Genomic DNA, 25,318 nt, shown 5'->3' with positions numbered 1-25,318 from the left:
GAGCCAGCACAGATGCTTTATGCCTGTGCCGTGGCAGGGTGAACACGGCCACGCTCTCTGCAAGGCCTCGATCTCCATCTAGTGGGAAGAGCGCGAAGGCGGCCGCCCCGGCACGCGCTGGGCCCCAGAGCACCTCGGAGCTACGGGACCATGCCGGGGTGTTAATCCTCACCTGAGCACGTCTTGGGAAACACCCTTAATCAAATCTAGCAGGTAGGCAGAGCACAGCCGAAGGATGGCCTTCCCGGAACATCTGAGGGCAGCACTTTTATCCATAGTTTTGGTCGGCACGGGGTGGTGGCAGCACTACAGCCCCCCGGGCAGAGCCCAATTCCCGCGCCAGGAGGTGGTTTATGGGTCCCAGTTCCCCCACGAATCTGAGGCTCCGCACACCCTGCTCCTCGCCGCTTCTTTGCAACACCGTAAGATAACGAACAAGCTTCTTGCTTTCCACCTGCAACATCACACCTTCACGTGCCGCTAGAGACCCCTCACTCCCCTTTGCAGCCCCCCGAAGCGATGCCTGCAAAAGGCCGGCTGTGATGAGGCTGCCGCTGCACCGGGACCGCCACTTGCCGCGCGAGCGCCCCGCTCCCTGCTTTGCCCCTATTTGGATTCATTCATCACCTCGCGTTTAAAATTCCAGCTTTCTGCTGCCCAAGCCCGGGAGGATCCTGCTCTGTGCCCACAGATACGGCCCCGACGCAGAGCCCCGCGCGCCGCGGCTGCTGGGGGCTACCGCCCCAAGCCCCGCGCGCCCGAGCAGGCTCCCCGCAAGCCACCAGATGTTCCCAAAATAGCAGGATTTCCTCACAGGCAGCAGCAGCTCTTTAATGAGGCCCTTGACCTTCCCAAAGACAACTCACAGTTCCCAGGTGCAGGAAGGATTTGCTAGGCGCCCACAGACTATTAATTACCGTGTTCGTCAGGATAAACAAACAGCCTTAATTATTATGCTCCTAAATATAGAGCAACAAACGTGTCTATCCTGAGCGTGTTTCATCTTCCTTCCTGCCGCCAGCAGCTCCCGGGGCCGGGCTTGGCGGGCTCCACGGCCCGAAATACTCGTTGCTTCTGCCGCTGCACCCGGCTCTGCCCGAGCGCCGCAGCGCTCCGGCTGCTAGCGGCAGCCAGGCTGGCCGTAAAAATAATCATGATAAAATAGTTATCTCCGCCACTTCCTCCGGAGCGTCCCGACCAGCCTGTGCCCAGGGGCTCGCACATGCCAGCAGCTCCGCACCCTCCCCGCAGCACGCGGCTGACGGGGCTCCGGTGCGGGCAGGACAGGGACTGGCGCACACGGAGCAGCAAGTGGAAACGCATCACATCCCCGGAGGGGAGGCTCAGGATCCAGGGAAGAGGAACAGCATCCAGGAGGTGCTTGGCAGGAAACATCAGTTTGGGTCATTTTAACAAGAGGGATGAGAAAACACCACTTCTGGCCCCACCTCAGCTCTCCGGATGCCATATTGGGAAGTCGTGCGGCAGCGAGCGAGGGCTCGCAGCTCAGCCCACGCTTCCAGCGGGATACGGCCCACGGAAGAGGGCCGGCGGGGCCGGGAGCTGAGCCAGAGCCAACGCAAACCAAAACGCTCGTTCCTGCCCCAGAGCGCTTGGGCACAGCGAGGTTGACGCGAGCGAGGACGGCCCGAAGCGGCTCTCGCCCGGGGGACGCTCGGGCCACGTTAACACGGCATCTTACGGGTCAGAAACGCCCCGGGCCGGGGTTAACAACCTCCTCCTCTAAAGCGCCGGCTCCGCCGCGGAGCCGCTCGCGGGGAAACCTGCCCGCAGGGGCCCTGGCTGAGCCCAGGCCTTTTCCAAGGGAATCACGGCAGCGGCAAGGACGGGGCCACGCTCCCCCTGCACCTGCTGCTCCTGGCATCGGAGGAGGACGGCTCCGAGCGGGAGGAGGGCTGGCATCGGCTAATTTGGGAGACTCGACGTGAAATTCTGAGCGAAGCCCAGTGCAAGGCAGGTCACCTCCAGCTGCGCGGAACCGGCAGGACGGGCTGGGAGAGGAGCTCGTCTCGCCCGAACCCGGAAAAACTCGCGCGCAGATCGCTGCCGTGCCAAAGCCGTGCGTCCTCCGCGGGGCCGCGCAGCCCGGCAGAGCAGCATCCGGCAAGACCTGCTGCGGGCGAGCGCCGCCTCGACCGACGAAGAAAAGGTGTGGAAAAAGGAAAAAATGGCAACGGCAGAGGCCCGGCCCTCCTCCAGCGCGAGCGCGCGCCGGGGCCGATAAGCAAACAGGAAGCGCCGGTGCTATAAAAAGCCGAGCAGCGAGAAGAGCCACGGGAGAGGGGAGGAAGCCGCTGCGAAGGCTCCTCCGAAGGCCGGCGGAGCGGCGAGCGCCGGCGCCCGCGAGCACCCACGCGGGGGACGTGGGGACGCGCCGCTGCCCGCCCGCTTCACCCCGAGCGAGCGGGAGCCGCCGGCTCCTACGGCTGGGCAGGTGCTGCTGCTGCTAGGCACTGCGCGGGCAGGAGGGAAGCTAAGGGAGAGAGAAATTGAAAAAAAATAAGAATAAAAAAACCAACTTAAAGGAAAACTAAGGTTGTTTTTCAGGTAAATGCAGCAAACTCTTAAAACACTTCTCCTAGGCAGCATCCCTGGTGTACAAACGCCCGGCAGCAGAGACAGGGCGACAGCACGGAAAGCCCCCGGGAGCGTTCCTATTGCTTGAGGGCACGAAAACGGGATCCTGCGGGATCCTGCAGGACCCCCCCCTCCCCGGCGCGGGAGCTCCGCCAGCCGCAGGCGCCTGCCCAGCCGCCCGCCCAGGGCCGCAGAGGCCTGCAGAAAAGCTTCAGTATTTCCAGCTTTGTTCCAAAAAGGTCGGGGGCGGAGAATCAGGAAGTTTAAAAGAAAAAAAATAAATTGTAATTACCAGCTGGGAATATTGGACAGCAGGAAATAGGCAGTTAACGTAATTCTAAACAAGACAAACAGGAGAACAAAAATATATACCTATTTTTTAGAGGTTATTCAGAGCTCTTTTAAAGCAGCTTAATTGCATTTCTAATGAACTATGGGGGAAGCAGCCTCCATTACCTGCACAAGTACAGCAGTGACATTTGCTTTTGTATTCAGGCGCCCACAGGCAAGTAAACAGCTTCCTGACAGCTTTCCAAACACCCTATCCGCAATTCAGCTAAGCAAACAGGCAGGCCAGGCCGCCCTGCGCCTTCCCGCTAGCTGCGGGACGGGGGAGAGCAGGGCTCAGGCTGGGAGGGAGATTAATCCTCCTTAAGGGAATGATTTGCTCTATTTAGGAAACGTCCCCAGTAGCAGGTGACGGCAGCAGGAGCTGGATGCAACGTGCCCGCTGCAGCGGCGGTGGGAGCAGCTCAGGCCGGCAGGAGGAGACCCACGAGGGCGTTTGCACGTCCTGCCACGCACACGCAAACTCCGTCCCGTCGTGGCACGTGGCTGCTGCCGAAGACCGGGGTCATTCGTTCGGTTTGAGCTTCTCCTCCTCGCCCGCTGCCCTTTCTGCTCCCTGTTTCCCCTCTTCATGCAGCAGCTCACAGTTCCCACAGCCAACGACTTTCCCTTTGCTTCCTCTATCGTTCCTCTTCTAACAGCAGCCGTGAAACCCTCAGTGCTGACGATTGGGAGCGTTTGGAGGATTTAATTCCCAGTGCATGGGAACTGGTGATGTGCAGGGTCAGAAACGTCTTCTGGACTCGTTTCAGGCTGCCCGCAGACTCAGGAACACGGTCAGGCACAGGGCATGCTTGGGAAGGACGCTCTCCAAAAGAGCTAAGGTTACTTCTGCTGCTGTCCAAGGGAAACACCGAATATATGCTACACGGATATATCGGCTGGGGCTGGCTTGCCCCCCCGCACCGGTACCCTTCAGCCTTGCGTCTACCTCTGGGCGGGAAGGAAAGAAGCGCGGAGCAGGAGTAGAAAGGGCAGATATTTTGACCAAGGACAATGCAACATTCCTCTTCCCTTCTCCCATCCTGTGCAGTTCAGTTGCTGCTTCTCTTTCTCCACTTGCAAATCATCGCTCCCCAAGGCCACGGCCGTTCCTGCAGCCCCCAGGTCGCTGCGCCGGGCCGGCAGCGCTGCCTGCTCCTCCGCACCCTGCGCCGGGGCAGGACACCGCTACACCGGCCGCGGGAGCGGGGAGGGACAGCGAGTGCCCGGTTGTCCCTATCCTGAGCACCGCATCGCCCTCCGCCTCCTCCGTCGGCCGTCCCCCAGCCCCACTGCACGCGAGTGCCTCGGGGCTGGAGAGCAACCCCAAAAGCAGGCTGCAGTGGGGGTGCAGGGGCCGCGCTTCCCGGCGGTCGGCGCCCTCGAGCGCTCTGCGGAACCAGCGACCAACGCGCGACCGCCAGCGCCAACACCGCACGGGTCCGGGCGGCGTTCAAACGCATCGCTGTCCTCGCCTACGGCAGGGGAAGCGGGGCAGAGACGAGCGCAGCTCGCAGCCGGCGCCCCGCCGGCACCCGAACCCCCGTTTTGCCCGGCGCTGCTCCCCGCTGCCCCCGAGCCGTATTAACATCATTTCAGTACTGCAACGCAAAGCTATTTCTCCGCAGCCTGCTGCTCGCTCCGGCCACGTGAGCGCCGTCCCCAGCTATCCGGGTGCGTGTTTGGTAACACTGCCCATGGCCCTAATTTAGCTCCGGTATCCAAGGCGGCCTGCAGCTGCAGCAATATTTATATTTCTTGGCTTGCAACAAGGAGGCTGGGATGGGAAAAACACCTTGTGTCTCCCCGCGGCTCAGAAAGGGTTAACCCACCCCTGCCCCGGGTCGTGCGCCCCCACCCAGAGCACCCTGCCCAGAAGCGGGAGATTTTGCAACCAAAATAATCAGCCTTCAAAGCACGACCAGAGTTAACCCTTCCCGAGTGGGGAGAAGCAGGGCAGACAACAGAAGATGGATCATTTACTGGAAACTCTCCTCCCGGACACAGCTGGATTCAGTTCGGCTCCTTCCATCCCTGCTATCTCGTGTTCCCCCTCCGAGAGCAAACTGCTAAATACTGCAGCTGGGAAGCCAGCATGGAAATGAGAAATCCAAGGGAATCGCAACAGCCTTCTGTTGATGCTAAGGAAAAAATCTCAAGACCGTTGCCGTCTCCAGCCTGCTCTGCTCTGAGCATCCGCAGGGATACGAGCACGGGAAACGCCTGGTGGGTTATTATCCATCCACGCTGCGTTCCCGCATCCAGGCCAAAGGGGAGAAGACTCCTCGAAGCCCCACAGAGCAAGACGGTGGCTCTGCCGCTGCAAAGTGGCCATGTAGACGGTACCTGGACCGGAGAACAGCAGGAAAAGCTTATGCCGGCCCCAGCAGGGCGAGCGAGCTGCGGCTCCCAAGCCGATAGGAAAAGCAGACCTGGCACGGAGCTGCCTGAGCCAGCCCCGAGGAGGAGCATGGTCCGGGGGCTTCAGCCTCCCTGGACAAGCCGCACTCAGGAGACTACAGCAAAGGCACCAGCGGATTTTAAAAGGTGCAAATAACCCTCAGAAAGGCAGCTACAGTCTGCTCCATCCCTCCGGACCGTCCCTCCGCCCCGGCCGGCGCGGGCAGGAGCGGATCCCGGCTGCGGCCTCGAAGCCGCGGGGGGAGGCACGGGCCCGCAGTAACCAGATCCCCGAGTTACGAAAGTGTCCCCGGCCGACGGGCAAGGGCAGCGCTGCCGGCTGAGGCTGAAACACAACCGTTCCCTAGGCTCCGCCGCCGCCTCCGAGCTCGGAAGAAACCACCCAGGCCCCGAATTCGTTACAGCAATCGCCTTTTACAAAAAGCCCTCTGCTAGAAACCTCCGAGCAAAACCTGGTTCCGCAGGCAAAGGGCTCGCGTCGGATGCATTTCCCATTACTGAGCGGGTTCGATGCATGTCAAATACAGCCGTACAGGAAAGAAGCCAGTGTCCAAATTTTTGAGGGATTCTATCTTAGCAAAACACTAGTTTTCCCTTTGCTCCTTGCTCCCAAGGCTTTCCGAAGGCGCCGGACGCCAGAGCGGTCAGACGAGCCCATCGCTCCGCTCTGCGGCGGCTCCCTGCAGCCTCTCTGGGGCTGGCAGGTTTGCAGCGAAGAGCAGCAGCCCGTTGGCTCTGCAGACAAACGGCCCCTCCAGCAGCCGCTTAAAGTCAAAAAGTAAGAGACAGGGCCACCAGCCAGACCATCCTCTGGAGCGACCAGGGCTTCACTCCAAGACGTCAAAGGCCCCGGCTGAGCGGCGCGGACGCCATGGGGCAGACGCCAGAGAAACCAAGGGGGCGGCAGCGACACCCGCCCGGGCGCCTGCTCCGGCGCCGCGGCCCGGCTGCAGCCCCGTCGCCCCCTCGCGCCACGCTTTGCCGTGCATCGTGCCGGGATCCGCACGGGAAGGGAGAGGCGCCGGCGTTTGCGGGCGTCAGACCCCTCCAGGCACCGTTCGGCTCATGCTGGGTCGCCGCTGCCCGTGGCACCGCAGGGGAAGAGACGGACAGAAGAGCGAGAGATGGATGCAGGATGGGTCACATCCGACATCTCAGCTAACGCTACGGAAGAGGGAAGCAATTGGATAGCAACGACATTCCCAGCGGGGACGCGAATGCCAGGAACAATGGCGAAATAACACAGGAGCCACGGGCGAGACCCAGCTCAGCCTCGCTGCATCCTCGCAGCCCTCTGGAGCTAATCCGGCAAAGCCGCAGGGGTCCAGGGATGCTGGTTCAGACCCAGCGCACGCGGACAGAGCGACCCGGGAGTCCCCGGTCCCCAAGAAGACCCTCCGCAGCACCGGGGCCACGGGGACACGTCGCCTCTCCGAGACGCGCAGGAGGGTGTGTAGGGACAGGCTGGACAAGACCGGAGGAGGAGAGAATGAAGTTCTGGAGATGACTCATGGGCTTAATGAAGGATAACACATCAAAGCAAAACATAATAGCTGGAGAAACTTCCAAGCAGCGAGGTCTCGGATGCAACCGAGAGCCTCCGAGAAAGCGGAGCAGGTGGCTGGTTGGGATAGGCAAGAGCCGGGCCAGACCGAGCGCCGCGGGACTGGGGTTACTCGCTGAGCACGTGCGGCTTTTCTTTTGCCTCCTCCCAAGTCCCAGGCTGGGCAGCCCCCAGGGACCACACACTGGCCCTGCTCCCGGCAGTGCTGCTCCGGAGACGTTCCCGACAGAGCAAGGAAGAAGCCAAGCCTCGTCCCACCTTCACGGCTTCTTTAGGAACTACGGAAGAGAAGTCAGGTCGCAAGTCCCAAACCCCATCGGAGGAATTACGTTACCAAACGCAGGGAAGTTCATATCCCGATAACGCTGCAGCAACAACTAAGCGCACAGCCCGGGAAGCCTCCCCCATCTGAACGGCTCCTCCAGAAACCTTTCCGTTCACCCCATCCGCACCGGCTGCACCCGCCACCACCAGCCCCGCTCAGAGCGGAGGCCAGGAGGCTCTTCCGAGGTTGGGGTCGCTTCTGCTCCGCGCTGTCTGCGCACACGCGGCAGAAGACAGGCGCTGCCCGGAGAGCTTTAAGCAGCCCCCAGAGCTTTCCTCGCGTTTGCTTTTCAAAGGGAAAACGGGGAGAGGCGAGCCGGCCGAAGGAGCAGCAGAGCACGGGTCCCTTCAAAAAATAGATATGTATATTTTTATACCATCCTCTATAAAATTAACCTTCTGGAATTGTTTAAAATATTCCACATGCCGAGTTTGTCTGGCGGGGGGGTTGCTCCTCTCTCCACACCTCCCCCAAAGCCTCTTTTGCAGAAGCTCAGGAACGGTGAAGCTTCCAGCGCTTCCGAGCCTGCCTGGCGCAGCCCCAGCGGATGAGCCCGGTGCCTTTTTGCGGAAGACGGCCCTCGGCGCCCATCACACGCGGCAGCGGCGGAGCATGGAAACGCCGCCGCGGAGGGGAAACGCAGCTGCCGCGCGGCGCTGGCGGGAGGCAGCCGGCCGCGGTTGGGCCCGGACGGCGCCTCCGGGCGGGAAGGGGCCCCGCGCCCGGCGCTGCACGAGCCCCCGCGACGCCCCGGCATCTGCTCCGTAGGTCCCCGGGCGGCAGATGCGGCGGCTATTCAGCCTTTCAGGCAGGGACAAAAGCCCGCGCGGGCCACACACAAAGGCGAGAGCCGGCCGGAGCTGCGACGGGAGCCACCTGCCAGGGGCCCCGGCCCTCCCCATGGGGCCCGACCGGGTGCCCGGCCCCCCCACCACCACATCCTCTCGCCCTTTGGGGGGAAAAAACTCATTTCCCACGAGCAAAGCACATCCTTGGTGCCTGTGCAAGGGGCAGGAGGTGATGCACCTCGCCAGGAGACCCGAAGCATCTCACGGGGAACCCAACGCACCGGGGACACACGGGACCACGGGGTGAGAAGGGGACAGCGCAGGCAGCGAGCAGCGTGGGATGGCGAAAACTTATCCAAAAAAAAAAAAATAGACAGAAGAAACCCAAGGCAGGTGAACGGCAACAAGGAGGCAGCAGGAACCAGCCTCCCCTGACTCACCGTCTCATAGTGACGGCGCTACACAAACAGCCGGCAGGAGACAGCGTTTAAGGAAGATAAATAAATAGTTTCAGCTTCACATATCTGAGAAAAACAAAATTAAGGGACTATTCAGTTCCAAGTTTTTGTTGTGGGATCATCCTATTCTCACCACTTCAATGTGCATCAAAAGAAACGCTTGGTTTCGGTGACTCACCCGTTACTGCTCTTTCCAAAAGGCAGCCGGGCTCGGGTTGTGCAAGGAGGGAAGAGGGCTTTGGAGGAGGGGAGAGGGAAGGGTTCGCGCAACCTGGAACGCGCCGATCCGCCCGCGGAGCCCACCCCGCGGCCACCTGCCGCAAGCCTCGCGCAACGCCGGCACGCGGCAAGTACCGAGGCGTCCTCGGCTGCGAGGACCTAACGCTGCCGTAGCTCCACGCCGGCGTTAGGAGCACGAGAAACGCGAAGGGCTTTGGGCAAGTGACGCGGCCTTCCCGTGCCTCAGTTTCCCTCTCTGGAAAGCACACACAGATATAACCACTGCTTTATCTGTCCCTGTCTGGGATAGCCAGAAGCTGTGCAGGGACAAGGATGCTCAGCGAGGAGACAGGGGACTCAGGACCTTGATCTCTGCTCAGCAGAAACAGAGAGGGGAATGTTTTGCCCCCTGGGTTTCCAGGTGGTTGCACCAGGGACAAGCCCAGAATGACACACTGCATATTCCCAGGCGTAGATCCCGGATTGGAGTTTCAGGGAAGAAAGAGAAGTGACCTGGGAGCAGCAAAACCCCCCATCAAACAACTTAAAGGACGGCAATCAAACCCAGAGAGACCACCGGGAGCAGGAGATCCCCGGGAGCGACACGAGCGGGCGCCGCGGCAGAAGGGGAGAGTGGAAGGAATTCAGGAAATAGGCAACCTGTTGTGTCACCGCTTATTTATAGAGCTGTGCGGAGAACAGCTGATCCGCTACAGGCAGAGGGGAGCGCTCGCCCACGGCCGGGCAGGACGGCTGCAAAACCACGCTCCAGTCCCCGAAAGCCTCGGGCCGGCGCTGGCTGCAAGGGGCACCCGCGGCCTCGCAGGAGCCACGCGCTGCGCACGGGCGTCCTCCAGCCACCGGTCCCGCTCTCCGTATCTGTTATGGCCCCGGGCGGATCTTCCCCAGCGACAGGGGTGAGAACAGAAGCAAAAAATCCCCTTCCAGGCAGGTAGAGCTCACTGCCATCGCCGATCCCGGATAATTCCCAAGCCAGGACATCCGCTAGCAGGAACAGCTAGCGCTAATGCTTATGGCAGGTGCGGATCAGGCAGGGGGGACTGTCACAGCAAAGGAAAAGCTGCGGCCCCCAGGACCTTCATCTCTATCTGCACGATGGAAAGCAAAAGGCAGACGAGAAGTTACGGAGGGTGATTATCTTCAAGGGAAACGCACTACGTTTGGCTGAGGCCAGCAAATCTGTTTCATGCCGAATCCCTTTATTCCCGTCTCCTTGCAAAACTAAGCCCCTTTGAGGCTTGTTCAGTTCTTCCTTCCCCGTCCCCTCCCCTGTATCTAATAGGATTTCCTGAACTACTGAATGGGAAAGTACATACATGGGTTTTTACGATAGGAAGTGCTTCACATTTACAGGTGCGTTTAATACAGAAGCAAACGCTAATGTAAACCATTAACTCGGCAGCGACCTACGTACTTTGCACTTCCCTTCGAAACACACGCACACAGCGCAAAAACCAGCCGGGAGCGCAGCAAGCGCCGGGCAGCAGGCTGGCACATCCCGGCGCCCACGCGTCCCGGCACGGGTCTGCCAGGCTTTCCCTCATGCAGCCGATAAAATGTTCCCGCGAGGCTCCCAGCGAAACCGCTGCTTGGCCGGAGCAGGCAGCGGTCGCTTTAGTTAGGCACCTTTTCGGCCCCCCGCTATGCCGCGAGCCGTGGCGCCGCGCGCTTCCTCTGCCTCCCACCCACCCGCTGCCTTCAGCCTGCCGACGCCGCTCTGCCTGCCCCAAACCCAGCGCTCCCCGGGGCCGGGCCCCGCAGCGGCACGTTCCCGCGGGCAGTACGGCCGCTGCGTTCCCCCTCCAGCACCCGGCACTTGTGTTTGCCCGGCTTCCCGCTAACACGGGTCTTGGAGCAGCAGGACCCGATGTGCACGCGTGTGCACAGAGATTTTTTTAAATAAGCAAAGCCCTTCGAGGCAGACCACGCTCCGCGCACAGCTCTCCCTGGAGGGACATTCAGGGGAACAATCCACGCTGGGCGGACGGACGGACGTTTCCCACTCGCCCACCCAGCAGCACCGGCAAACACCGGCGCAGCGATGCGGGAAGCGGATACACCCCCAGAGCGTATTTATACCATCGGTGCCAAGTCCGGGAAGGGTGTTTGTTTACGCGGCCTTGGAGCCCGGTGACGTACAGCACGTTGCACGTCGCTCTGCCCTTTCCTCGGCTCTTTGTTTAGGAGAGCGTCGCCCTCGCCGCAGGCTTTGCAAACACCGGGATAGAGCAAGCGCCTTCCCGAGGCGACGCGCGCCGGTTCATCCCGGAGGTGGCCAGAGAGCCGGTGCTTTCGCTGCAAGCAGGTTTTGCTTTCTGCCGGGGGGAGGCCGAAGCAAGAGCACCGGGGGATTTCGTAATGCCCTTTCGTCTCCCGTGGCCGCGCGTTCCCCCGAACCGCAAGGGCAATACTGTAGGCGAAAGCCTGGGTTTTGAAGCGATGCAATGAAAGCAAGCCAGAAGCCGCGAATCCTCACAGGCAGAGGACTGCCCGCGCTTGCAGCAATCCCCCATGCCCAGGAGCGGCCGCACAGAGCGATGGAAACTGCTCTCGCGGGAGAGACCTTTTCCCCCTCTCCGCCAACCGCCTCTAAAGCCTGCTCCCGTTACAAGGTTCTCCCTAACAAAAAACATCATAGAGCAAGGAGTCGACAGCATCGGTGTTATATGCTTGCACCTTTTAAATATCAATTAAAGCGTGTGCACTGGGGGAAAGGTTTGCTGATCCCTTCGGGGATGCCCAGTACCCCGCTGCTGGACAAGTCCCACCACCCGGCTCCAAGCTCGCCGAGCTCTTTGCAGCGCAGCGGGCAGCGGCGAGAGCATCCCGGGGCAGCGGCGGCGCTTTACCGAGCCCCGGGGCACGGATCGGGCACGGGGGAACTGCTCCCTCGGGGCTGGCCGGGAGGGCTCCCAGGTCTTGCTCCGTAAGACTTTAAGCTTCCTCAATCCCACTTATTCATGGAAAGGGCTCAGGGCCGGAGGGACGCTGGACCCAGGCAGCTGCCAGACAGTCCGGCCTTTGTGCTGCTCTCAGCTGCCCTCCCAAAAAGCTGCTTCCAAAAGTCCCGACGTTTCTCCAAATGCAAATCCCTGCGGCAAGAGGCGGCACGTTTATACGAACTCGGCGCGTTGCTACGGCCTCTCGGGCGCAGAGGCCCAGCTCGGCTCCGGCTGCCACCGCAAGGCCTGGACTAACTCCGAGCCGGCAGAGTCCGTTTGCTCAGGGAGGGGGCGAGATCAAGCCTCCAGTTCTCTGTATGAACATGGACATCACTAACCGTGGCCCCCCTACAAGAGGATCAGGCCAGCTTTATCCCCGTCCCCCCTACAATAACGCTTAACGATCTTCCCAGGGCTGCCGAGAAGGTTTGTGTCAGAGGCAGGCGCAAAATCCAGGTGTTTTTTGCTCTCAGTGCTCTTCACCCAGCTGTTCTCTCCCTCCAGTGCCCCCAAGCACAGGGACTGGAAAAGATGCCGTTCCTATTTAAGGCCAGTTGCTTGCAAGAGATCAGTTTTAATTAGCAATAGCCAGCCTGAGCGGAGCTAGCCCATTCCAAAAAATGAAACTGCACAGTGTTAGCAGCTAGAAGCTTTGGGAAACCGTCCCCTCCGAGCTGTCGCACCGTAGCGGACGGCTCCGGCTGCCTGGAGCAGAAGGAATGCACCTAGAGAGCACCTCCGGTGTCCACTGCCCGCTGGCCTCGTGCAGAAAAAACGTTCTTCGCTCAGCTCCAGAGGTTAAGTAACTAAAACCCTTGAGGCAACGCTACTGCATCTCAGCCTAATCCTCCTTCCCGGTGATGTTTGCCTGGTTACTTCAGTTTAGTCTCTGGACAGGCACAAATAGGAAATGGATGTCTTGGTAAAAGCCGCAACTGTCTGACCCGCAGAACAGAGGCCGTCGCTGCTGCAAGCACCGTGCAAAACTCATTGGTCAGATGGGGAGCGAGACGTTCGGAGCTGAGCTATGGAGAGCAGCCAGAAAACTCTCCTTGCTCTCGCAAGCTGGATCTAGCCAGACTAGATCTGCCCTTCAGTTCCTCAAGGTAAAACCCATAAATAAGGATACACGCGTGTAGCCAGCGGCACACGGGGCAGGGTAGCAGCTCTGAAGCTACGCACGCCACTGCACCAGCCCACCACGGAGGCAGAGAGCGGGTAAATCGGCTCCAAGGGGCCCAGCGCCCAGTCCAGCAAGTCCACCAAAGGGGAATAACCGGGGTGGGAGAGGAGCGAAGAGGGAGATGCTGAAAGTCCTGCTCTGACACAAAATGAGCCCCCGAGTCATTTAAGCGGAGCGGCGAGGAGCGGCCAGCTCCCCGGACGAAGGACTGTGCCCAGCCTTTCGGAGAAGGCTCCGCGTTCGTACGAAAGCAGACAGGAAAGAAGGGAGGTTCCCGCGCTCAGCAGTCTCAGCCAAGAGCTAAAGCTGAAGCAACTTTCCCACCGGTCCCAGAGAAGCTGCTCTTGATCAGCTGCCACTCAGGGGGGGAAGAGCTTCGTTTCCTTGCAGGAAAGTCCACTGAAGACAAAAGAAAAGGCTTGGAGAGCCTCACGGGAGCACGCGGGTTAGCAAGAGCAAAAGCATCCCACCCAGACATTAAGGCAGAGGATGGCCGAGGCCGCTGCGACACTCCCAGGTCCCCCAAAAGGGCCTTTGCGGCCGGCAGCGCGCCCGCCCGGTGGCAGAACCAGTCCCACCAGCTGGATTCCTCCCAAAACCCGGCGGCCAGGCCGAGGGCGGCTGAGTCACCGTTTCACCACGAGGGTGATGCTGCTCCGACGATTGCACGGCTGTTAGTACTGGCAGGCGCTGCTGGAAACCCACACCGAGCCTCCAGCCTTACTCACCCCAAAAACGCCGGAGTCGCGGCTCTGACGACGTCTAGGAGATAACCCCGCGGAGGCTTTCCGGCAAGCCCTCCCTTTCGGGGGAAGCCAGGCTCGGCGGAAGAGCGCCTTATGCAACAGCCGTCTCTGGTTTCTGAGCAATCTGCCCCACGTAATGGGCAGCCGACGTTGCGAAATGGGTGAAGAGGGGGGGAAAAAAACCATCAGTCATGTCACAGCCCGGAGGGGACGGAGGCAGCAGGAGCGGGCTCGTCGGGGCTGGGACGCTCCGCCACGTGCGGCCGTACCCGCGGGTTATCAGCCCCGCTGCGGGCTATTATTACTCCTCAAAATAAAAACGTCTCCCTGTCAGCAGGCCAGGGTTTTGGGGCTGTTCTGAACGAGGCCGCGGAGAGCATGTACGCTTTCCGGTTTGTTCGGTTTGGAGCGCGCGCGCGCTCGTTCCCCCCAGCCTAGCCGGCAAGGAGTCGAAATACCCGTTCCCGAGGAGCGCCGCTCGGACCAGGCTCCCGTCCGCGCCTCGAGAAGCGATGAGCCGCAGCTACTGGAATTCCAGCCGACGGGGTGCGCTGCCAAATTTCCACAGCAGCCCCAGCTTTTGTTCCAGCCAGATTTCCCTGAAAACACACATTTGGCAGGAAGTCCAAGGAGCCTTTCAAGAGGCTGCGCTAGCTCTGTGCTGCGTATCATGGCCAAAGGACAGCTGAGAGGACGAGAGAGAGACTCGCCACTCGGTTTTCCAAATGCTCATGGCGTGGAAATGCACCTACCCAATTCTCTCCCATAGAAACCTGGAGACAAGTTTGCCAGAGGCACTGGGAGGGAGTTTGATGCCTTGACCCCATCATTATCTTCGCCCAGAAAGCAGACGGCAGCAGAATCAGCACGGAGAGCGCAGCTGGGTCTCCAGGGAGGGAGCAAATCCAAGAGTCTCAAGGGCAATCGTGCAACCACGTGCCACCATGCTACCCGGAGACCATCCCATGGGTGGGCACCACCAGCACGGCTCACAGGCAGGAGGTGACACTCGCTGGCGGGAGGTCCTGGTGTGACGGGGCCCCTTGCCTTCACCAGACCACGTCCTGACTGTGCCAACTCTCCATCCTCCATCACCCCTAGGTCTCCTGCTCCCACCCTCCAGCACAACCCTCCAACTAGGAAATGGCCCAGGCACCATGCTCAGGCGTGCGGTGACATACCTCTTTGGATAGGGACAGCACAGAGCCCTGACATGCTGTTATACAGATTTAGCCTGTTTCAGCACGAAAGGCATACGGTAATCGCGATCCTGAGCCCAATTTACGCTGCTGTTCTGGGGCCAGCAGGGCTGAACAGGCTGAATTCAGAAGGAGCGCTCAGGGGGAGTTAGCTACAGTCCAGAGCACGCAAGGAGAAGCAACAAAGTGAATGATGATGAAGAAAACAAGTCCATCCCTCCTCCAATCCCAAATCTATATCACAAGCTGGGCACAGATATCTTACGAGAGCAGAGCTGCAAAGTCCCGGTCTGGCTGGGCGCCCCAGGAACATTCAGATCTGGGCTTGGGTTTTGAACTTTATCTCTAGTTTAGGCTACAGCTTGCTGGACAGCCAGGCACATAATCACATGCATCCCTGACGCCAACGACTCAAATAATCTCATTACACATGACGGCAAACGCTGTGCCTGTCCCAGGCAGCCGGAGCCAGCTTGCTCACCTGCCCTCTTCACGGGTAGAAATTCCTTTGGCAAGACCAAAGCAACACACCACCACAACGTGCAGGAAGGTGACGTACTCCTCCAGCAGCTTCTGCGTGGACCCACAACTTCTGACGTCGCTGTGTGGTCCCACCAAAGCTCGGAGACGAGCCGCCGCTCCAATCTCCTGCTCCCTCCTCCACCTCCAGCAGGCAGGTTCCTGTCCCACCACCGCTCTGATCTCGTGACAGTCACTCTGCCACCAATGACATTTTCATAGTTCGCAGCATCTGCAGCAAAATTCATGTTTCGGGTCACCTCAGGTCAGGAGGATCTACCAACCATCACACACTTGTGGCCTTTAGTCCCTTCCTGAGGCCACGAAGGAAATACAGAATTTAAAAAACTGTTAAACCTGCTGGCCTCTGTAATCCCTACTCCAAATTGGTGAGATATTAACAGGCTGAAATCTTTGAAATGACTCAGTCAGTAGGTGTAAGAGCAACAGCGTAACAGGCTGTCAAAGCTGTCTGCATTCAGACTCACTCTTGCGTATCCTGCTCTAACCCCAGTGAGCTGTTCCTGTCCGCTTCCTTGGGTAAATTGGACACAGACTATTCCCATAAGGAGCCTGGCCACAGCACCTCTCTGAAGACGCAGAACATGACTTGCAGCCAGTAAACTGGAAAAGGGAGGCCAAGTTTTACAGGACAAACTGAGGTACGTGCACAACCTATGTGACCCTCTCAGCAGGCATTGGGAAGACCATGATAGAGTGAAAACACTGCAAGTCTCCAGCAGCATCCGTCGCTCTCCTCACCGCGGGCCCATTACGAAGGCCAGGCTCCAGGAGGGGTGCCGAGCGCGCAGGACAGCGGGCTGGAGCCATACAAACTCCTTCTGCAAAGCCCTACCTTTACGGCCAAGAGAAACAGCGATTACTAAGTCCTTTGCACACCGCGTGCAAAGGCTTTGCAGCTTGTGCATGGGGAGCGCCTCTCCCAGGGTGCTCGCAGATCCAGGGAAAGAGCATTTTAGATGCTTTCACACGCCAGTCATGAGAGACAAGCAGCACCCATGGAGCCAGCAGAAGCCACGCGCAATGGGATATGGGTCTTAAGTGCTTTTAAAATGCTATGCTCCTATGCTCCAGAGCTATAGGGCATGAGCAGCCTGCAAGTCTGCTCAGGAGAGGACGGCAGCTCCACTCTCTCAGCACATGGATGATCTGGCCGCAGTCCCACACACTTGCCTCAGACCACGAGGACATCGCCGGCACCAGATGAACAGCTCTTACACAACCCACCATCTCCACGCCTGCAGTATCCTCCCCAGCTCTGCTCGCCACCCCCGTCCTCCTACCCGCGGATAGGGCGCTCACGACAAAGAGCATCACCAGCCACACGTCCTTGCTGCCACGTGTCCCTCCTGCGTGCTTCCCACCCCCATAACCGCTGCCAGCCCCGGGATGAACACAACAGTGTGATGGCTTCAGACAGCTCAGGAAGGTTGGCCTCAACACCCAGGAAAGCCAGTTTTGCAACTGATTTAAGGGTAGAGAGAGGTCACCTAAAGCTGTGTTTAAGTGCCAGCCATTACGCAGTGGTCATCATGGACCCACACCCCAAAAACTTCCTTCCTCCAGAAACGGAAGCCTGCAAGCTCAGCCTGGTCCTCAAGACGCCTTTCCCAGTTCTTGCTCTGCTACCTAAAACCCCATGAAGGGGAGAGACACTACATGACACCACCGCACACCACGCGGCTCCATTCCGACCCCGATACCGGCAGCTCGCTCCGGGGGCCGGCGGGGAGCATCTGCAAAGGACGGGCCCCCAGAGGGGACTGCTCCAGGCCCGCGGCAGCCGCCCTCACGCGCTGCAGGCAGACCCGTGGCGGCGGAGGGGAGGCAGCGCGTTATTCTTGGAAACCAGGAGGTGAGGTCATGCTGCCTGAATGCTGCAACTTGAGGCCAGGTGCACAGGGACAGTTCTGCTCGGGGACAACCGGCCCGGCTCCCATGCCGCGAGGCACAGAGAGCGCAGTCAGCAGGTCCGGAAAGCTGATTAAGCTCAGAGCTAGCCAGAGGAAAGGGTTTCTTCATGAAAGAGGGGCTCTTTCCTCCCAATCTTCAACACAGAAGCAGCAGATAAATCCGGGAAAATCCACTAGGTTTCATTTTGACGCAACAGCAAAAAGCAGCTCAGCGTGGAAATCATGGGGTGGAGGTCGGAGGACCTTCTGGGACCGAGCATGCCAGCCAGGACAGTACTGGGTCTGGCGTTTTCCCACATGAGCCCCAACAGACACAACCCAACGGCCTTGGACAGGGAGAAGGCTGCTCCGCTGCTCCCCGGCATTTGGGTGTCCAGGCGAGAGAAGACAACCCCCAAGATCCAAGAGTGCAAGTCTGGCAGGTTTTGAGAAGAGACAAGTCACCGGCTCACTCTCTCAAGGCTTCCTACGCATGAATTTTTTGCGTTTACTTCACCTGTGCCTACCTACCATCTAGCAAATGTGCTAAGAGACCTGGCTTTCAGCCTATACAGCTTCAAATTATTACTTATACCTTGCTTTAAATACACGCGCTGCTTCAGAATAGGCAACGTGCCCAGCAAAGCCCGAGTCCCCACACTACGCTGCTCGCCCCCGAAGGCGCAACTAGCGCCGTGCAGCACGGGTGCATACGTGGTTATAAATCGGGCTTTCCCAGACCAGCGCGCAGGCAGAAGCCTTGCTGAAGGCCAGGCAGGAGCTCCACATGAACGATACATTAATCGCTTTATCCAGCCATATTTGTCCATTTATCGCACAGGCTAAGGCTGCATTTTCTGCCTGCCAAAGGCTTCTGCCACCGCACCTATACAGGAATCACGGCCCAGGGATGGTTTCAAAGCACCACATCTAGCAGAAGGCCAGGCTGGCCCTGTCGTCAAGACACCAAATGGCAACTTCGGCCATCAAAGTTCAGTTCCAAAGACTTTCTCCACAGGCTTGGGCCACATCACTGGAGGTGCTGAGTACTTTGGGAAGGATGGGAAAATGCTCTCCAGTTCATGGTGGGCGCAAGTCAGAGGAGAAAGCCTCAGGAGAGGACCATCATGCAGCATCTCACCTGGCTCCAGTGGGATGGATGCTCATGAAGGACCTCATCTTGGAGCAGGCATCTTAGCCTCTCCCCTCAGCCCCACTACTTACTCACTGCAGGACCTTAAGTAAATCATTGCATCTCAGTTTCCCACATGTGAAAATGTAGGAACCACCAGTCTTTCACAAGACCTACGGCTGAACGTGTTACAGTATTGTTAAGAGGAAGAACGCCGCCATTTCCTGAGCATGTGCCAAAGCAACAGTCAACCCCCCACTCCCAGGCTTTTTCAGTTTATATCAGTTGTAGATTTGACTGCTCAGACTATGTAATGTATTTAGAAGGGAATATGTAAATCCTCAGTTGTTTAAACAAACTCATAATCTGAGCCAGTAAACCCTTTTGGTCAATGAGATAATAAACCACTGCCTTGGAAAAGTCCCCGTGATGTCACTACACTTTCCATAGCTTTTAAACTATGAGTTGCACAAATGGCCATATAGAAGACAACTTTGGTTAAATAAAATACATGGCAGAGTTTAAAAAAAAAAAAATCCCACTACTGACAGAGAAGTAGAAGTACAGCAGACACCACGGCACAGCAGGCAGTTAAGACAGTGAGGTTTGTTTCCCATGAGTATGAGCCCAGGATCTTCATATACTCCATCGTTTAGGGGTTATTTTGGATTTACTTCTGAGGGACACAGCATTTGATCTCAGATGAAAATGCAGAAAACTGGAAAACAGGGTGCTTTACTCCCTTAAGCATCTCTGTAAAACCCCCCTGGCCCTGACGGAAGCGGGAACACGCGGCCACCAGCTGCAGGAACAGGCTCATCCGTAGAGCTCCGCAGCCCGGGAGCACCGTCCGCCAACTTCTCGAGAAACACCGACCACCTCGCAAACGCAACACGAAGCGAAGAAAACGCCAGAGCGTCTTCCTCATCTCCTATGGGTCAAAAGCAGGGACTAACAGCCCCTTGCAGAGGCCCTGCAGCTGGCGTTGCTCGCGTTGCAAAATTAGCAGCAGAATCCGAGTCTGGCAGCTAATTAAGGCTCGAAGGGAGCCCACCGGACTGTGCTCCATGATGTCCCCCAAGTTCTATAAAGCAGACGCTGGCAGACAAATTACGTGCTTAAGGAGACAAAAGACACCGACCCCCTGTGAGTCAGAGAGGTAAAGGATCGCTGAGCTGGGTACCAGGCTCCAAAGAAAGCCCGTATTCCTCAAATAACCGCTCGCACTCACCGCGGGGCAAACTGCAGAGCTCGCTCAGCCCACCCGCCACTCACGCCGGTCTCAAAAGGCTGGTGAACAAGCAAAAGCTCAGAAAGAGTTTAACGGGTGTCTCAGCTGCACGAGAACTGCAATAAATGAAAACGCATCCTGCTTTTCAGCACTCCCTCCCGTCGCGCAGCAATCAGCAGGTGTGCTGGCCGAAGCGGGGCCGGACAGACGGCCATCACCTTCCCTTCGGGGAGCAGAGGGTGAGAGCGCAACGCGCCCCCCGTCTCTGCAGACCACCATGCTCCTCGATCAGTGTTTGCAGCTGGACACGCTATCAGCGTGGTGCAGCACAGAGACGAGCTGCTCAGGTCAGGTTGCTCCTACATAGCCTACCTGATTTCCACCAAGACTTTGTACAAGAATAATAAACCACAAAAGTACTGGGGTTCATCCTCCGTCTCCACCAGAGGAACCATCACTCGGATTATCGTGAGGGTGAACGTTGCGCAGAGATGCTCGGAGCTGCTCCGCTGTTCCCGGGAAGGCTCTGAAGCACCGAGGATGCTCGGAAAGGGGACAAGTTTGCAAGTGGTCTCCATGGCTTACTAAGCTCTTCCACTTGAAGGGAGAGATGAGGATTTTCTGCTTTGAATTTTGGGTTACGAATGTTGTTTGCTGTTTTTTGTTAATTCATTTTAAAGCAAACCTTGCTCCATGAAGAGCTCCACCAAGGGACATATGACGGAGAAAGGAAAACACCATCCACCATTAACTGATCCCCCATTCCCCTCCAATCTGGATGACCTGTGATTTCCTTACAAAACACTGCATTAAGACAACCAATCGTAAATCCAGTATTTTGTCTAAAGATTAATCTTAAAAGTGGAATTCACAGTACGCGGCACAGGCCTCGCTCCCCATCCCACCATCGCAATCTGCGTCACTTAATGCCAACAGCCTGACTGCAACAAACAGCCAGGCAAAGTCTGCCGTGACCTACATACGGTAGGTTTGCCAGAAATTACAAGCCTAATTTTGTCTATTAATAAATCACAGCAAGGTACAAGGAAGAAGGGGGTAAGAAACTGCACAGACCTCGCATTTCCGTGCCATTCATCACCTCGTCACGGCTTTTACCTCCTCTCCCGGCTAGACACCAAGAAGTCAATCGCTCAGCATCAGGCAGGGTCCAGTCACCGGTGGCCTAAACCCCGCGGCGCCTCGGCCAGCAGCTGAGGGCACCCGGCGGCTCCGAGGCTGAACGCGGAGGAGGAAGCACCCGAACGTGAAACCCCTGTTCAGAAACACCACCAAAGCACGGATCTGACCACGGGACCTTCTGCTTCCTCCCGAGCAATTTACGGATTCCACTCTTCGAGTATTTTTCAATACAGAAAAAGCTTTTTTTTTTTTTTTTTTTTTTTTAGGTGGGAAACTAGCAACATAAACAATAACGATCTATGAGAAAAGTAAAAGAACGTCCCCTGTTTTTACCTAGGTATGGTGTAGCAAATAAAGCTACCATCCCTTAACTCGCGCGTAGCGTTATTTTACGTGCGTCTTCCACTGTGGAACCTTGCGCTAGAAAGAGGAGAAAATTGGCTGCAACATTTTTGTCGCTGCTGGAACGCAGCCTCCAAATTCAAACTCTCCTGGAGCGCTGCAAAGTTCTCTCAAGCGACGTGACTCTCAGCAAAACCCTACCTAAATGCCTCGCACAGCTTGGGAGAGAGGTTTAACAACATAATAGTTGCACAAGATCCAAGAGGAAGCACAAACATAACCAGAAGACACCCTTAACATTAACGAGGCATACAATCGTTTCCCCTTCGGTGGAAGACTGCGTTAATACATGGCCTTTTGGAACAGAAAATACACAGAGACACGCTGCAAATGGAAAGGTTTGCCGTACAAGCAAAGCAGACAGCATAAAGAATTTCAGCCGCGGCTCCTGGCTACGGGCCATCAGAATTCTTCTAAACATCATCTGTAACCTGACGACTTGATGCAATCGTTTCGGTATATCCTACTTTAGGTCATCCTTTTACACCGATGCAGCCTATGAGTAATGCAGATCTCCTGAATGCCTCTCCACCAGCTTCTAACGGAGATGTTATCCTGCCTGCGTAGCAGGGGAGGGGACGAAGTCAACACACGTTGCGGCTAAGTCACCCCCCACCGAGGCTGGGCTGGGCATTTCGGTCCTGTCTCTGGAGAGGAATAACCAAAGTTCGTAGTTCGTACTCAGCACTGCAGGAAGGATGCAAACTAGCTGGTCCAAGGCCCCAAACTCACAGCACCGCAGTTTTTAAGGTGCTGGAAGGAATCATCTGGAGCAGCAGCTGTGCTGCTCTTTGAAACACCAGAGACAGGTCCAATGGCTCAGCTGCTCTTCTCTCTCCACTGGGAGAGCGTGGAGAGGCCGGGGCAGGGGACAGAGGGACGAAGACCGACAATTTTCCAGAACAGAGATTCAGCGTTGACTATGCCTCATCCTCCAAGAGCCGTGCAGATATTCTGCACCGCCCTCACGCATTACAGTGTAAAATCCCATGTTACCAGACACATTTCAATACAGCCAAGGAAATAACACAAACCATATTGCTAAATCCTGAACACATCTGCTGCACCACGCTCTACTATTGGCAGGATGATAGTACAAACCCAGGCTCCAACCGTTTTAACCAATGTTTTGATAGAAAGAGCCTGTTCACGTCAGGACCCCCCTTCCTTGTACCTTACTTCGTCATCCTTCCCCATTCATTATTCCAAGAGGGAAGTATTGATAATTTAAATAGTTGAGTCAACTGCAGACTGATGAAGAAGAGTACGTCTGCCAAAGCAGAGGCCGATTTCCCTAATTTCAAACCAAAAGAAATGATATAATACATGCCGTGAGTATATCATGGTGCAGCTAATGAAAAATGTCCTTGTTTTTGAAGGGAAAGTCAAACTTCCATCAGTGAGCTGAGTAAGCCCCTCTCTAACAGGGCACAGTCACCACCACCCTTTACCTGTCCCCCACACCCCTTCGTCCCGATTCGTACGTCAAAGATCCACTCGTTCATTCATTCACGTTGGGAGTCCTGGATAGCAAAGGATGCCTTGCTCTGCAGACAAAAGATGTCTGGGTACAGATTTATGTGGGTTTGTTGTTTTTTTTTTTTTTAAATCTTCACAATTCGCAGGATAACGCCTAGGCTTTGAACAGCTAATGTGTGGGAGCAAATTGCATCCGAGACACAGAACGCGCCGCTCCCCCGGAGCAGACGGTGCGTACCCGTGCCACCGCACGCCACGTCACGAAGCCGCTCAGACTTCCCCCGGTCTCTCTCGGCCGGGGAAACACGCTCCCCACCTTCGCTGAAAAAGCTCCTTGGAAAACAAGGGAACTGTTAAGTTACCTAGCACTTTTGCAGACATCATTTATCTAAGTATCTTTCAAACAAAGGCACGTCGCAGACGGTGTGTAAACACGGCAACGCTGAAACCTCCCTGTCTGAAGGGGGAACGGCAGCGGCGCGTGGGGTTTTACCCGGCCGCAGCCGGGGCAGAGCCGTGGTTAAAGCGGGGCACCCAGGCGAACACCCACATTCGTGCACAGCGCCAGCTCGGCGCAAAGCACCTCAAATTCAAAAAAAAAAAAAAAAAAAAAAGGCCACGCAGGCTTTGGACCGAGCACACCGGCGGGGGCGAAGCCTGCCCGGGGCCGAGGGCTCCCCCCTGCTCGGACCCGCCGGCTGCTGCTTTGCTTCGCTTCGCTTCGCCTCGCCGTGCAGCAGGGAGCCGCCGAGCCGCCTCTCGACGCTCCTCGCGGGGAGAAGCCAAGGCGCCCGGAGGAAGCGGCCCCGACGGCGAGCGGCGGCGGCGCGGCCGGGCCCATTGTCCGCCGCAGCACAAAGCCGCCGCCGCCGCCCGCCCCGTCGCCACCAGGGCGCCCCTCACCCCCGCCCCGGGCGCCCCCCCGGCCCGGCCGGGCCCGGCGGCGGCGGCGGCGGCAGCGGTTCGCCTTGAAAGAGAAACCGGGGGCAGCTGCGTTTCCACGCCAGCCGACAGCAGACATGTTCCATCACTGTCAGGCAGGAACTGTTGCTGCCGAGTTTCTCCTTCCCCTTTCCGCAGCCGCTCAGGACAACCCTCCCCCCCCCCACCCCCCCCAGGAAAAAAAAAAGGGGGAAAAAAAGGGAAAAAAGAAAGAAAAAGAAAGAAAAAGAAAGAAAGAAAGAAAAAAACACTACTTTGCCGCGGAGATGTGGGCAGAAGCAGCGGGGCCCGCTGCAAAGCGCGGACGCTCCGCGGGGCTCCCGCCGGGGCGCTCCCGGGGCGGCGGCGGCGGCTCCCCCCGCTCCCCGCGGCGGCTGCGCCCCGTCCCGGCCCCATCCCGGTCCCGGCCCCATCCCGGTGCCGGTGCCGGCGCGCACCTTGAGGGCGAACTTCTCGCCGCTCTTCTTGCTGAAGATCTCCAAAACTTTCCCGTTGATGCCGAGCCCCAGCACTTGCGTGGTGACCTTGTAGTCGTCCGTGATGGCATTCTTCCGGATCTGGAGGCCGGGCTTCCCCGGGAACGGCGGGAACTGCGGCGGCGGCGGGGGGCCGTGGGGGGCGGCGGGCGGCGGCGGCGGCGGCTGCGGCGGCGGCGCCGCGGGGAAGGCGGCGGGCGGCGGCGGCGCCCCCGGGAGCATGGCGGGCGGCGGCGGCGGCGGGGCCTCGGAGCGTCGCGGGAGCCCCGCGGGCGGCGGACGAGGGCGCGGGGGGACGGCGGGGAGGGAGGCAGGGAGGGAGGCAGGGGGGGGACGGAGACGGAGGAGGAGAAGCCGCCGCCGCCGCCGCCCCCCGCCGGTGCGCCCCGGCCCCGAGCGCGGCGACGGGAAGAGGAATCGCTCCGGTGCGGCGGGCTCGGGCTCCTCCTCCTCCTCCTCCTCCTCCTCCTCCTCCTCCTCCTCCCGGCGCGGCTCGGCTCTGATGTCAGCGCCTCGCCGCGGCCGCCCCGGCCGCCGGGGGAGGGACGGGGCGGGAGGCGGCCCCGGGCCTGCGCCCGACGGGGGGGGGGGGGGGGAGCGGCGGCCCCGGCGCCTCGCGGCTCGCGCGCCCTCCGGGCCGAGTTTGGGGGCTGCTTTTCCTTCTTCCGCCCCTTTTTTTCTTTCTTTCCTTCCTTCCTTTTTGTTTTGTTTGGGGTTTTTTTGTTGAGTTTTTCGCCCGGGCCGGCGGCGCCCTGGACGCCGCGGTGCTCCCCGGGGAGCCGCCGGGCCCCCCCGCACCCCCCCCCCGAAACCCCCCGGGGGCTGGAGGCTGCCGGCGCGCCGCTTGCCCCGACCCAATCGCAAGAGAAGAGGTGCGAAGAGCGGAGCAAGCGGGCAGGGCGCCAGGGCAAGGGGTGGGAAACCCCTCCAAAAGCATAAGAAGGGGCATTCTGATGATGACGAATTAAGCCCCATTCCCATGTTCAGTCCCGAATCCAACGCGGATGCTAGCCAGCTAAAAGATAAGGAATCCTTGCCGGGAAGCAATTTGTCATTGCCCTGCCGAGTGCCCAGCAAAACCCAATGAACTTTCCTTCAGCTGCAGCAAAATGGGAAGTCCAGAGTTTTCATTTCAGAATGCAAACCAGGCGGCCTGCTCATCACTAATAATCCCCGTTTTCTAATTAATGAACACACTTTTATGACATTCATTCCCGCATTACCTGGCTCTCCCACAAAAAGCAGTGAAGGTAACCCGGAGGAAGGGAGATGGAGAAACCTGCCCAGAGC

General features: G+C 58.4%; 1 protein-coding gene across 1 annotated transcript in view; it reads right to left on the bottom strand.

The window, feature by feature from the left end:
* MAPKAPK2 (MAPK activated protein kinase 2) overlaps nt 1-24,323 on the bottom strand; it is a 32,617-nt gene extending 8,294 nt beyond the window's left edge. The window contains exon 1 of the mRNA XM_067310646.1: nt 23,990-24,323. Within this exon, the coding sequence (XP_067166747.1) occupies nt 23,990-24,250 (261 nt within the window). The 5' untranslated portion in view covers nt 24,251-24,323. The remainder of the gene's footprint in view (nt 1-23,989) is intronic.
* Between the last annotated feature and the right edge of the window lie 995 nt (nt 24,324-25,318).

This window comes from Apteryx mantelli, chromosome 25 (assembly GCF_036417845.1).
Source record: "Apteryx mantelli isolate bAptMan1 chromosome 25, bAptMan1.hap1, whole genome shotgun sequence".
Lineage (NCBI taxonomy): Eukaryota > Metazoa > Chordata > Aves > Apterygiformes > Apterygidae > Apteryx > Apteryx mantelli.
Note: the sequence above shows the minus strand (reverse complement) of the source record. Positions and strands in the feature narration are given on the sequence as shown.